The 12554-nt window shown below is 48.8% G+C and overlaps 1 protein-coding gene across 1 annotated transcript in view; it reads right to left on the bottom strand.

Moving 5' to 3' along the window:
• Positions 1–12554, bottom strand: part of CREG2 (cellular repressor of E1A stimulated genes 2) — a 35810-nt gene that overhangs the window by 22836 nt on the left and 420 nt on the right. Inside the window, exon 2 of the mRNA XM_045771821.2 lies at positions 9862–10031. Coding sequence (XP_045627777.1) covers positions 9862–10031 — 170 coding nt within the window. The remainder of the gene's footprint in view (positions 1–9861; positions 10032–12554) is intronic.

The following is a 12554-nucleotide window of genomic DNA, read 5'->3' as shown; positions in this document are numbered from 1 at the left end:
AAAGAGCACAGCGGCTCCCCGTAGAGGTTGCACAGACCGCAGGAGCCCTCAGAGCGGGCTTCGCTTTGGTCCTTGTCCCGTGTTAAGTGATCTAGTCGGCGGGCGGGGCCTGAGGGGTAGCAGCCACGCCCTCTAATGACGCGGCCCGGCATTGCACGTTCGGTCGTCCCTCCCCAAACCCCACTGTCCATCTTGCCCGAGAATTCAGCCAGAGAAGCTGCTGGCACTCACTTGAGAGGAGGGAAGGAGAGAAGGCAGCTCCAGAGCAGCCGAACCGGGGGCTGTGCGCGCTCGGTGGGGAGTAGAGCCGTCTGTCTGCAGAGACTGTGCGGTGGGGGGGAGCGGATGAGCGAACCCGCCCCCTCCACGTCTGCCCTCCAGCCCTCAGCCCTCAGCTCCTAACCTGTAGGACGGAAGGCGGCAGGCAGCCTAGGGCCAGGCCCTCGCAGGCCGTAAGGACTGCCACGCGCACCGGAGCCCCGTCCCGTCTCACAGGGAAAGCTTTGCCGCTTCGAGAATCCCATCTGCCTGCCGCCCGGTCGACCTCAGCACCGCCCGCTCTGCACACACATCCCGGGGAACGGGGCAGAAAGGCGGGGGAGAGAGAACTAGGATCAGCTAGCGTGCAGCCTGCAAACACCCGCTGTCCCGGCAGACCCGGGTGCAGGGGGTCCTGGGCCGGGGCGCTGAGGCCGGGGCTGTCCTCGAGAGGCAGGCAGAGATGAAGGGCATCCTGGGGAATGAGCTGGTAATGACTGGGACGAGCAAATGCGAACACAGCTTTAACATGGGAAGGAAGAGGCAAAGAAAGGAAGGGGCTTTCAAGAGGTTAGTGTCTTCGTTGGTTTTGTTTTTTAGATTTATTTATTTACTTTAGAGAAAGACAGGGAGAGACAGTGTGCGAGTGGGTGGGGGGGGCAGAGGGAGAGGAGTCTCAAGCAGACTCCGCCCTGAGCGCAGAGCCCAACCCGGGGCTCGATCTCAGGACCCTGAGACCATGAGCTGAGCCGAAACCAAGACGCTTAACGGACTGAGCCACCAGGCGCCTCGGCGTCTTCGTTTTGAAGGACAGGTCAGGTGGGGCTGGATGAGATGGAAATGGTGGACAGACAGATGCGAAGTGGAGATGCTAAGCCGGTGGAAATCACACCTACCATGTGGATTTCTACTCCCCTCCTGTGGAGAGGCGTGGTTTTAACAGGGGCCCGTTCTGCACATGGTCATTGCGGGGCATACGGGGAGCGCTCGGTAAATATTGTTTGAAAGAAAAATTTCCTAGTCTCATCACAATATTTAGTATGCTCCTTTGTACACAGTATGCTTAATTCAATTAATATTTAACTGAATTTATAGTATCTCCCTACTGCATCTCTACATTATTAGAATAACAGCTTTCCCTCACAAATTCCTTTGTAATCCAATTAATTAAAATCTTTTTTCTTAGACATTTACTTACCAATCTACACATTAGATAATTTAGGTACACTTCTGTATTATCTCAGGAAAGTGACTTCAATTATGTCCTTTTTCTGATGGGGGAGACCCAGCTTACAGAAGCGAAGGGACACTAAGAATATACAGAATTTATGTATTTATTTATTTTTTTTAAGATTTTTTTTTATTTGTTTATTTGACAGAGAGAGACAGCCAGTGAGAGAGGAAACACAAGCAGGGGGAGTGGGAGAGGAAGAAGCAGGAGCCCAGTGGAGAAGCCTAATGTGGGGCTCGATCCCAGAACGCTGGGATCACGCCCTGAGCTGAAAGCAGATGTTTAACGACTGCGCCACCCAGGCGCCCCTTATTTATTATTTTTAAAAAGATTTTATTTACTTTTTTAAAAGATTTTATTTATTTGACACATAGAGAGAGAGAGAGCACGCACAAGCAGGGGAAGCTGCAGGCAGAGGGAGAGGGAGAAGCAAGAGCAAGGAGCCCGATGTGGGGCTCGATCCCAGCACTCCAGGATCATGACCTGAGCCGAAGGCAGGCACTTAACTGACTGAGCCACCCAGGAGCCCTAGAATTTAAATGTCAACATTGAATCCTGAGTTTTTGTACTTCTTCCAATGACAAAAAGAAGAGAAAATTAGACAAAAATGCATTAGGAAAATATTTGCAAATTATACATCTGACAAGGACTGTATCCAGAATATAGAAAGAACTCTGACAACTGAATAATAAAAAGAGAAATAGACCCATTAAAAGCATGTAAAGGTATTAACTAGTTCTCCAAGGAAGATACACAGATAGCTAATAAGAACATGAGAAGACACTTAACACTAGTAGTCATTAGGGAAATGCATATGAGAACCACGATGAGATACCACTTCGAACCCACTAGATGACCATCATAAACAAGGCAGACAATAACAAGTGTTGGTGAGGATATGGACAAACTGGAAACCTCATACATTGCTGATGGGAAGATACAATGGCACAGCCAGTGAAGAAAACACTCAGTTCCTCAAAAAGTTAAACATACAGTTACCATGTGACCCAGCAGTTCAGTTCCATGCTAGGTGGATACTAAAGAGAACTGGGGGGAGGGGAGGAAGCCCATACAAAAACTTTCAAATATTCATAGTAGCATAATTCATAAAAACCAAAACATGGAAGCGAATGTCCATCAACTACTGAATAAATCAATAAAAATAGATAAGTAGACTGTGGCGTATTCATACAATAAAATGGTATTTGGCCATAAAAAGGAATGAGGTATTGATATACCCTAAAACATAACGAACCCTGAAAGCTGATGAGAGAAAAACCCTCTGAAGTTCTGCAACGGAAACCATTCTAGATTTCTTTCTAAGTCAGCATGATTGTACATAAACTTTGCTCAAACCAAAAGCCTGATTTATGGCCCCCACGCACGCTGCACATCTGCTCTGTGAACGAATAGCCTAAAGGAAAACCATCTTGTCCTTGAGATATTGATCAATGCTCCTGTGCCCTGTGTTCCCTGGTGATAAAACTCTAGATTCCTGCCTCTATGCTAATCCATAATCTTTTGAGCTTCTACAGGATGTAAAAAGTATATAACCTTGAAAAAACAATTCATTCTCTGGAGTACTTTCTTCGCTATGAAAAGCATGTTTCCTAGGAAGCTGTCCTAACTTGGGCACGAATAAAATACTCTTCCTTGCTGTTAGAGATTCTAAAAGATTTGTTCATTTTGCATCAACAAGACATTGTGCTAAGTGAAAGCAATCAGTCATAAAAAGCATATATTATATAATTCCACTTACAGGAAATGTCCAGAATAGACACGCTCAACAGATACACAAAATACATTCGCAATTTCCAGAGACTAAGGGCCTTGTAATAAAACTGTTACATCTATCTTAACAAGCCTAAAAGCTTTCTGGAAGGTGTGTGTTTCAGGGAGGTACATCCTTCTCATGAATTCGTATCGTTCCAGCTCAAGGTGGAATCATGTCTAACAGGTGGCTGATGGGGAGAGGGAGTCAGAGACGTGGGAAAGACATAGTATAAAGACAAGAGGAAACAGAATCATCAGTTGACCTGTGAAATGAGTGCCCTGGGAACCACAGGGACAGAACTTCACGGAGCTAAAACGAAATTACGGAGAAAGAGGTGGCTGCAGGTTTCTGGGAGCAGTGACCTTGGAAATGAGTGGAAGACAGGAGAGAATACTCAAATACCTGCTCAGGAATCCTTCCCTTCACACAGCTCCCTTCTGTCCCAGACAGCTCTTCGAAAAGCAACTCAGGTCAATGTTAGCTTCAGGATTTTAGGGATGTGCGGGCAAGGGAGAGGAGCCAACGTGACTCTGGACAGGGAGCCATCGAGTTAGAAGATTTATATGTTGCCTTCAAGGGGAACGAACAAAATTCAGTGAAGAGAAATGGAACTCAGCTTCTTTATCTGATGAGGGCTGGGCCCTGCACGTTGAAACGCACGTCACGTCTCAGGTAGATGGAGTGCAGACGGAGATCCATCTTGGCCGTTAGCAGGCAAGCTGTTGCAAGCACATGCTTACTCTGTGTGTTCACTTGACTGAACTCTCCTTGAGAATGACGGAGAAGAGCGCCTTCCACACACAGTTCTAGGGGCACGGATCCCAGAGCCTGCTTTTGGTCTGGGCTGAGGTTTTTAGCTACCGTTCAACATAGCTTTTCTTCTTACAAGAACAGTTAAAAAGATGCAGGCTAAGGGGCATTCACATTTCTGGAATTTCTTGCTATCTTCTGCAAAGAAGGAACGATGCAACTCAGTTCACTATTTTAGCTGCGTGTGCCCACCAGGCATTTATCCTGTGCCCGTGGCATAAAGGCAGACCAGCCCACCCACCGACACCCTCCCACGTTTCACCGAAGGAGTTTCTTGTTCTGTCAATGTGCCTAGCACATGCAGGGGCTGCTCAGAGGAGAGGGCGGGAACCTGTGTCCAAGCACATTGTCCCAGACCCTCTAGTGTGAGCGTTTTTGATGTGCGATTCTTCAGTGTTGAATCGCCTCTGCCGCGTGCATGCTCCAAGCAAATCATTCGGAAGGACCATCGTCTCTGAAGGGCTCCCGTTCTGCATTTCACACGCCCGCTGGCTTCAGTCCGTTCAGTCTGGCAGCTCCCTCTCAGAAATTAGTTTCCTTTACAAGCCGGAATCTTAGCTCTCCTCCCGCCAAACCACGCTGAGCCCTGGTCCATCTAAGAGCTTTGACAAGGCTCATTGTTTGGGCAGGGATGCCCTCAGACGGAGGGAAATGAATGGGCCATGGCAACACTTCATGAAAAGCCTTTGGGGAAAAGGAAACAAGTGTTTTCAGATCCTTCTTTTCTTTTCTTTTCCTTTTTCTTTTCTTTTCTTTTCTTTTCTTTTCTTTTCTTTTCTTTTCTTTCTTCTTTTTTTTAAGATTTTATTTATTTATTTGAGAGAGAGAGACAGAGACAGCACAAGCAGGTGGAGGGGCAGAGGAAGAGGGAGAAGCAGACTCCCCACTGAGCAGGGAGCCCGACGTGGGGCTCAGTCGCAGGACTCTGGGATCATGACCTGAGCCGAAGGTCATGATCCCAGACTGAGCCACCCCAGCATCCCTCAGATCCTCCTTTCTTGATAATTGAATAGAAACCTAGCATGTGTCCCAACTATCAATCAAATTTTTTTCATTGCAAGAAAAGCACCAGATAAGCCCCTTTTGCTTCTATTTATTTCCAGATCTTCAAAATGAAAGTTCAACTAATGCCAATGAGCAGAATGTCACTCAACAGAAGAGCCCTCCCCGGCCTGGAGGCAAAACCTAAACCCCACGGTGTTCAAGCCTGCATGCTCCCTAAGGAAAGATGTTTCAGCAGAAGAGAAATGCTCACGGTCAATCAGTATTTACTGGATGTTCATGCAACGGGGTCTCTTGTCTGAGCATAAATTCCCTTGGGCATAGGAGCTTCTCTACATGCTTATGTGTTTGAGGGGAGAGGAACATGAGAGAGCAGGGATTGCTCAGTGCTGGTGAGCACTGGCATCTCATTCTCAGTTTGTCATGTTAACCTGAGCTGGGAAACCTGAGCTTTGTCCCTTAGAAACCACCAATCCTGTCCTTTTTCGGTACTGAAAGTCGCTTTCTGCTAATTATCCAGTTAGATTCCCTTTCCAAATGATCTCCAGGAAGAAGGCAGAGTAATAGCACCCAATTCGATATGCCCTGGGCTGGGAGTCAAGACAACTGCATGCAATTAAATCTGCTAACGTCCCTGTGAAATTTTAGGGTACGTTCAGGGACCAGAGGATCGGAGTGGTAAAAAGTTTGGGGGGAAATCCCATAACCAGATGGCATGGAATAACCCAGGATGAATTTTACAGATTCACTGAAAAACTCTTTAAGGTCCCCGTAAACCTGTAAAATACGGAGAAATATTCGTTCCTTTGCTTATTCTCAAGATGTTGGCCTCGCCCAGCTTCAGTTAAGGAAAGAACATCTGCTGTGTATTTTCTTCATCATTAAACTTCCTGAGAGTTTTGGATACGCGATACTCTTCTCCCATAGCAGTTTAGATCCAACTTTATCATGAATCTACAGGCCAGCTGAGAGACCCAAGTATCATGTTTGGGAGGCATGATCTGTGTCTACATACATATGGCGTTACTGAATGAAAAGCCCTTCTTATATGTATCATGGAATATTCCTCAGCCAAGAGCAAAAGGGAACCCTGCCATCTGGGACAACATGGATGGCCCCTGGGGACATTACGTTGAGCGAGAAAAGTTGAACAGAGAAAGACAAATATGGTATGATCTCACGTACATGTGGAATCCAAAAAAAGCCGAACTCACCGAAAACAGAGTAGGATGGCGGTTACCAGGGCCTGAGGATTGGGGGAAATCGGGGAGATGTCGGTCCAAGGAGACAGACGTGCAGTTGGACGATGGATACGTTTTGGACAGTTAAGACACAACACAGTGATCACAGGCAAGATACCATTTACATACTTCGAAGTCGCTAGCAGACCAGATCTTAAATTCTCCCCACAAAAAATAAGGGGTAATTATGGGACGCGATGGAGCTGTTAGCCAACACTACGGTGGTAATCACACTGTAATATGTAAATGTATGAAATCAACACGCTGTACACCTCAAACTTATAGAATGTTATATGTCAAGTATATCTCAGGCAAAAAGCGCATTTCTTAGCTACATGCCAAACACCTATATCAGCTTTGATGGCAGCAAGCTTTTAGGTTAAACCTCTCAAATGAATAAAACTGGATCAATCAAATATTGAGTCAATTAGCAAAGACTCAGGCTCTCTTATCTATTTTGAGAGGGAGGCAGGCTCCCGACTGCGCAGGGCCTCTCAGGCCATTACTAAGGATTTTGTTATTCTTCCCAATGGAAGCATTTAAGCAGGGGACTTCCAGGATCTGATGTGGGTTCTGAAAGGTCCCTTCAGCTGCTGGATTGAGGATGAATTCAAGGTGACAGAGTGGACTGGGGGGATCCAGTGGGGGTGACTGAGGTATATGCCCTCGAAACGGGTAATAGTCAGATATGCGTGTGACAGTACACACGTGCGTGCACACACACACACACACAGCTGTCTGTGTGCGGAGCTCCATAAGCAGAGGGCCGATCAGCCTGCCCTCACAGCAGAATCAGATGCACTGGGCTCACCCTTGGCGGGCACTGTGCTCGGCCCTGCGTCGGGGGCTGAGGCCTGTCCGTGGAGGTGGGGCTCGCCAGCCGGTCCCAGCGCCCCCTCTGCGGACACCAGGGCTAACCCCGATGCACGCAGAGGCAGGCTGCAGCTGAGATGCCCTGTGGGCCTTTCAGGAAATGGCTGGGAGGGCACTGCTTTTCCTTCTCTTGGCGCATCGGCGGCCACATTGCTTCCTTCCTGTCTGGCCTTGGTTTGTGGTTCGGGTCTGCGGCTCCTCAGCCCCTGCATGGCCCTCGGGGCCCTCAGTGCCCTGACGCATCACGTGGAAAGAACAGGAAAGAACAGGCTCAGGCTTTGTCTGGCCACTAGGATGCAGTGGGGTGGCCCCTGCCCCGCCGCAGGGGTGGAGAGCGGCAGGGGCCCATGAGCACACAGCACGCACCGAATGTGCTGGCAAAAATGCTATAGCACCTTTTCAATCCCCACGGACACCAGCTTTAACGAATGATGGCAACGCTCATTTTTCTGAGTATGAGCTGCCTTCTGAAGGTGGAAGGATCAGGTGGCTTTGAGTTATCGTCATCATCATGAGAAATGGGAGTTTTGTTTTTTTTTATCCCGCTGCTCTGTGGGAAATGCTTTGCCATGCTTGACAAAGAGGCCTGGTCCCACGGGCCGTCCGTCTAGGCCCTGGGATCAGGTAGGAGGGCCAGCCTGTTACTGCCTTGCCAGGTTGTAACCTTGAATTTCTGGCGCGTGGGGGCAGTTCTTCGCCACGGATGCTTCCACCTGATGCCTTGCTATGCTCCTGTGGCCCAAGGAGCTCCCACTAGCTTGATTACTCAGGACTCCAGTGCTGGCCTGTCTTTCTTGTGAAGTCTCTGTGCTCAACACCCCCAAGATTCTGGAGGCAAAACCCAAAATGTAATGCTGAATTTGGACTATGAAGCTCACACAGAGGAAACACACCTGGGCACAGGCCGTTGATTGCAAGTAGTGACCCTTGGGGTGACACCAAGCCCCATCGCCTGGTCACCTGAGCTTCCCCGCTTCCTGTGGCTAAACTGGATTTTTGTGTGTATTTCTTTCAGCTCTATTTCAATGCTTTGGAAGCTTAAGCAGGGCAAGGGGGGAGCAGTTCTGAGAAGTGGTTTCGCGAGGATCTAGACATAGGGGTACCAAGGGTGGCAGCCCACACCTCCTCTTCCAGGCCAGACGTACCAGTGTGCTGAGACACCAAGGCCCTAGGGCCTGGGGGGGGCGGCCTCGGGTCCCCAGCTGCCTCAGCCAGCTCCCCTGGCATGCTGCCCTGACGTGTGCACTTTCTGTAAGTGGTCTGCACACTGAAGACGGTCAGCACGCATGGTTCCAGGCCCTGCACGCAGGCAGGCCCGGTTCTTAGGGACCTGGATCCCCCCAGCGAGGCCCTGTCGAAGCCGATTTCTCATGGCTGCCAGCTTTCAGCTCCTGCTGGCGTCCCCTGGGACCTTCCAGTCGACAAGTCCTCCCACACCCGGAGCGCTGCTGCGGCTGCGCACACCCGGCTCCGGGTTCTGTCGTCTGTGTCCAAGAGCAGCTGTGGCATCGCCACGCTCCGGCCTCGTGATGACTTTTAGGATGCCTGACTTAGGAACTCCTCCGACGTTTAGCCAGGTATCCTGGGAATAGACCTCTGGTGCCAGTGAACTCGGCAGGCCAAGAACAGAGAGAATATTCCATGGAAGAGGAAACATCCCTTTCCCTGGCTTCTTGCCAGACCCTCTAGGGAACTGGGTCAGCTCAACTGCCTCCAGCCCTTGTCGGCGTCCCAAGGGGAAGTGACGGGGTCTTTTTATCTGGGTGGCATTTTACAGCATGTTGTTGCTTTGATTATTACCACCCCCCATCCCCCAAAGGGCTAATCCTTTTGTTTGCTTACTATGTTTTTTATGTTTTGCGTAAAGAATAACAGAGTTTTGGAATTGGGATGAATCCTAGCCTAGTTCCTAAAGCGTCACTACGTTTTACAATGAAGCGACAGAGTCCTGGGGCTTAAGGGACTCGCCTGAGGCCACCTGCCCCTTCGCTGCTCCTCGGGGGGGTTCCTGCATGATCGGCCTCACACAAGCTTGGTGCAGCCCTCTCCCTGGCAGAATGCGACCTCAAGCTCCACAAAAGGTGCTGGATTAGCGTTTCATCTGCGCTGAAGTGGCTTTTCTTTTAGGCTTTTCAAAAAAGTGTGTTAAAGACTTCAGGGTCTTTGTGCACACATCTCTGGGGGTGTGGGGGATGGCGGGTTTGGAATTAATTTGAAAAACAAGAAACAGAGAGTGAACTAGGGAGCCCGCTGGGGGGCGGTAAATGGATTCCATGCTACGTGTGCCTCACAGACCAACCGCGGGACCTTCCTTCACCAACCTCCTCTTCCTACCCCTTTTCCATCATCACAGGAGCTGCCATTTGTCCACCAGGTATTGTGCGAGACCCTCAACTCTCCCAGTAACCCTCTGAGGTAGGAATTCTTATTCCCATTTCACAGAGAAGGAAGCCGAGGCTCCCGAAGTTGAAGTCACGGGTCCCCAATCACACCGCTTGGTGAGTGGCGGACTCCAAGGAGTGGAAAGCCACTCTTCCCACTTCAAGTTGGTGAACCCATCACTTTGCATCTCAGGGCCCTGCTAACGTCACGTGACCCAGGGAGGTCCCACCCCCTAGTTTCCCTGTTATATGCAGAGGACCTGTGGGGGCAAGGCCAACCCCTTTGTCTACCTGCAGAACTCTCCTTCCGATTCTGGCAGCAGGAGGGAGGCCATGGGGTTCTTCATCAGATCGGCCACTGCAGGGTCTTTGGGGGTCATATAGAAGAAAGGAATCCCAGTGCTGTTGTTCAAGGGGCCGTCGCTGATGGGCAGGCAGTTCCCAAACGGCAGTCCTGGGATCTAACAAACAACAAAAAAGGCTTTTTCAGTGCAGGGTTTTGGGTTGATCTGAGCTGGGAGCTTCGCTTGTGTCTCTGGCCGGGAAATATAGCAACGAGGATGGCATGGCATCACTATGGTTTTGACAGGTAGTAACGAAGGCACAGTGGTTCCCAATGGACCCAGTTCATCCAGTGATGGCTCCAGAATTTCTACAGAGGAGCTGAGCAGGGGCATTCTGTTTGGAACAACAGCTAGGGGATTATTTTTTTTTTTTTCCCAAATGTTCACTTTTTTTTTAAAGATTTTATTTATTTATTTGACAGAGAGAGAGAGACAACCAACGAGAGAGGGAACACAAGCAGGGGGAGTGGGAGAGGAAGAAGCAGGCTTCCCAGGGGAACAGGGAGCCTGATGCGGGGCTCGATCCCAGGACCCTGGGATCACCCTCTGGGCCGAAGGCAGACGCTTAACGACTGAGCCACCCAGGCGCCCCTAGGGGATTGTTCTTGAAGCTGCTGCATGTACACAGAAAAATGCTCACTTTGTGCAATTTAGAGTTATTCGTGGGAGGGGCAATGAAATGTATGGAGGGGTGCTAGAACCTTTCCCACAAGCTGCCCCTGGGAGCCCCACTGTCCCAAGGTTTTAAAAACTTCGGGGATAGAACTTAGGTCTTAACTTTAATATCTTCCGTGATCTTTGGACTCCGGGAACTTTCTACTGCTGTTTCTTTTAGAGCCACACCATTTTCTTATGTATTAGTTACATTTTTCTTGTAATCAATATTTCATTATCTAATTCAGCAGCTCACCCTGGCAGTCACAGAAACATGCTACACTCGTTTTTGTTCACGATCGTCTGGTGGAGGAGGTAAAGTTCTCAGACATATACACAAATATTTCTCGGGTTTTCCCAACCCCTGCTGGGTCCCACATCCCAATCTTCATGAGCTTTATTTACCCTTTACAGAGTGCTCCTTATTGTCACTGAGCTCAGAGCCCAGGGGTTGTCTTTGTCTTTAAAGTGATACAGGGCAACAGTGTGTAGACTTGGAATAGGGATGACTTTCGTCTCTGAAGAAGACGCAATGCTTAGGAGTCTTCCAAAATGGTAATATGCGTTCACTCACAGATTCTGTTTTTCAGCTTGTCGTAACTGCCTAGAGGCATGCTTTGCACACATGATGTGTGCATGGGAAATGTTCTCTGAATGTACTGAATTTGGATTAAATGTCCATAATGGAAAGGGGAATTCCTAACAAAGCTAAGAAAAGAGAGGTTGAAAGTCAAAGTATCTTCAGTACATCAGCACTAGACTTTTAATTGCTTGAAACAATCTGTATTTTTTTAAACATTCACTCTATCTAGATCCTTCTTTCTTTAAAGTTTATTGATTTCTTTAAGTAATCTCTACACCCAGTGCGGGGCTCAAACTCACAACCCCCAGATCGAGAGCCGCATGCTCTTCTGACTGAGCCAGACACGCACCCTGAAAAAATTTGTTTTAAACGAAGATCAGCTTCATATTTAAGCTTCATATCTTCCTAAGGCGTGTCTTCAGAGCATAATGTATAACTGAGAGAAACCACTTGGATGCTGTGACTGTGGTTAAGATCACTGCCATAATCAAAGTAAACTTATTTATTTTTTAATAAAACAGGAACTTCAAAACTACATAGTCAACCACTTAATTTCATAGAGGAGGAAAGCAAAGTGGACAATCCAGTGACTTGGCCATTTCCAAATGGGTGAGACCCACACCTGGGTCAGAGCCTGCCTGCTGGCCAATGACCTATACATTCCAAAAAATTTGTTTTTTGCATAAATTAAATAGGAGTTCAAACTACCTCCCTGTAATAAAACCTTTATATGGATCTTACCAGCCCTGAAAGTTTTCTGGAAGGTGTGTACTTATGGATGTCACATCCTCATATTTCTCCATGTCATGTTGGCTTAAGGTGGACTCCTGGCTAACAAGTGAGTGAAACATTTGCGAAATGAATGATAAAACTGCAGCTGAAAACTGCTCATTCCAGTATGTGTACACTTTGCACCCTAAGCCTCCTTTCGAGAAAAATTTTTGAGTTCCATATTTCAAAATGTCAATTTCCACCAAAACCCCCGTGGTGTCTTTCTCCCAGTGCCCAGCGTCAGTAGGTGCCCGGGAAGTTCGGGTCTGTTGGGTGCCGTGGGCCGGGAGGCTGCGTGCGCCTACTCTAATGCCCACGGCGGGTCTGGCTTCTTTTGTCCAGGTCTCCAGTCGGGCGCTGGTTATGTGTAAGCCTCTTTGACCACCTCAAGACTGCACTTCAGTCCCCAGCGACCTGGCAGGATGCCTGGCTGTCAGCACCCACCTCCCCCTTTGCCAGGTTAAGCAAAGCACAGTCTGGTTCCATTATTCACGCGCTGTCCACAGTGCAACCCAGCCCGCTGGGCACGTCTGTGAGACCTGGGTCCGAGCACGGGGAGCGGTCACTAGCATTTCCCCGTCCCCAGGTCACCGCGAGGCACGCACCTGCAGCCGGCTCCCCGTGGGGCGGCT

The sequence above is a fragment of the Ursus americanus genome, chromosome 7, assembly GCF_024610735.1.
Source record: "Ursus americanus isolate L20-20 chromosome 7, mUrsAme1.1.p, whole genome shotgun sequence".
NCBI classification, from domain to species: domain Eukaryota; kingdom Metazoa; phylum Chordata; class Mammalia; order Carnivora; family Ursidae; genus Ursus; species Ursus americanus.
This window is presented reverse-complemented; position numbering and strand designations above follow the sequence as displayed.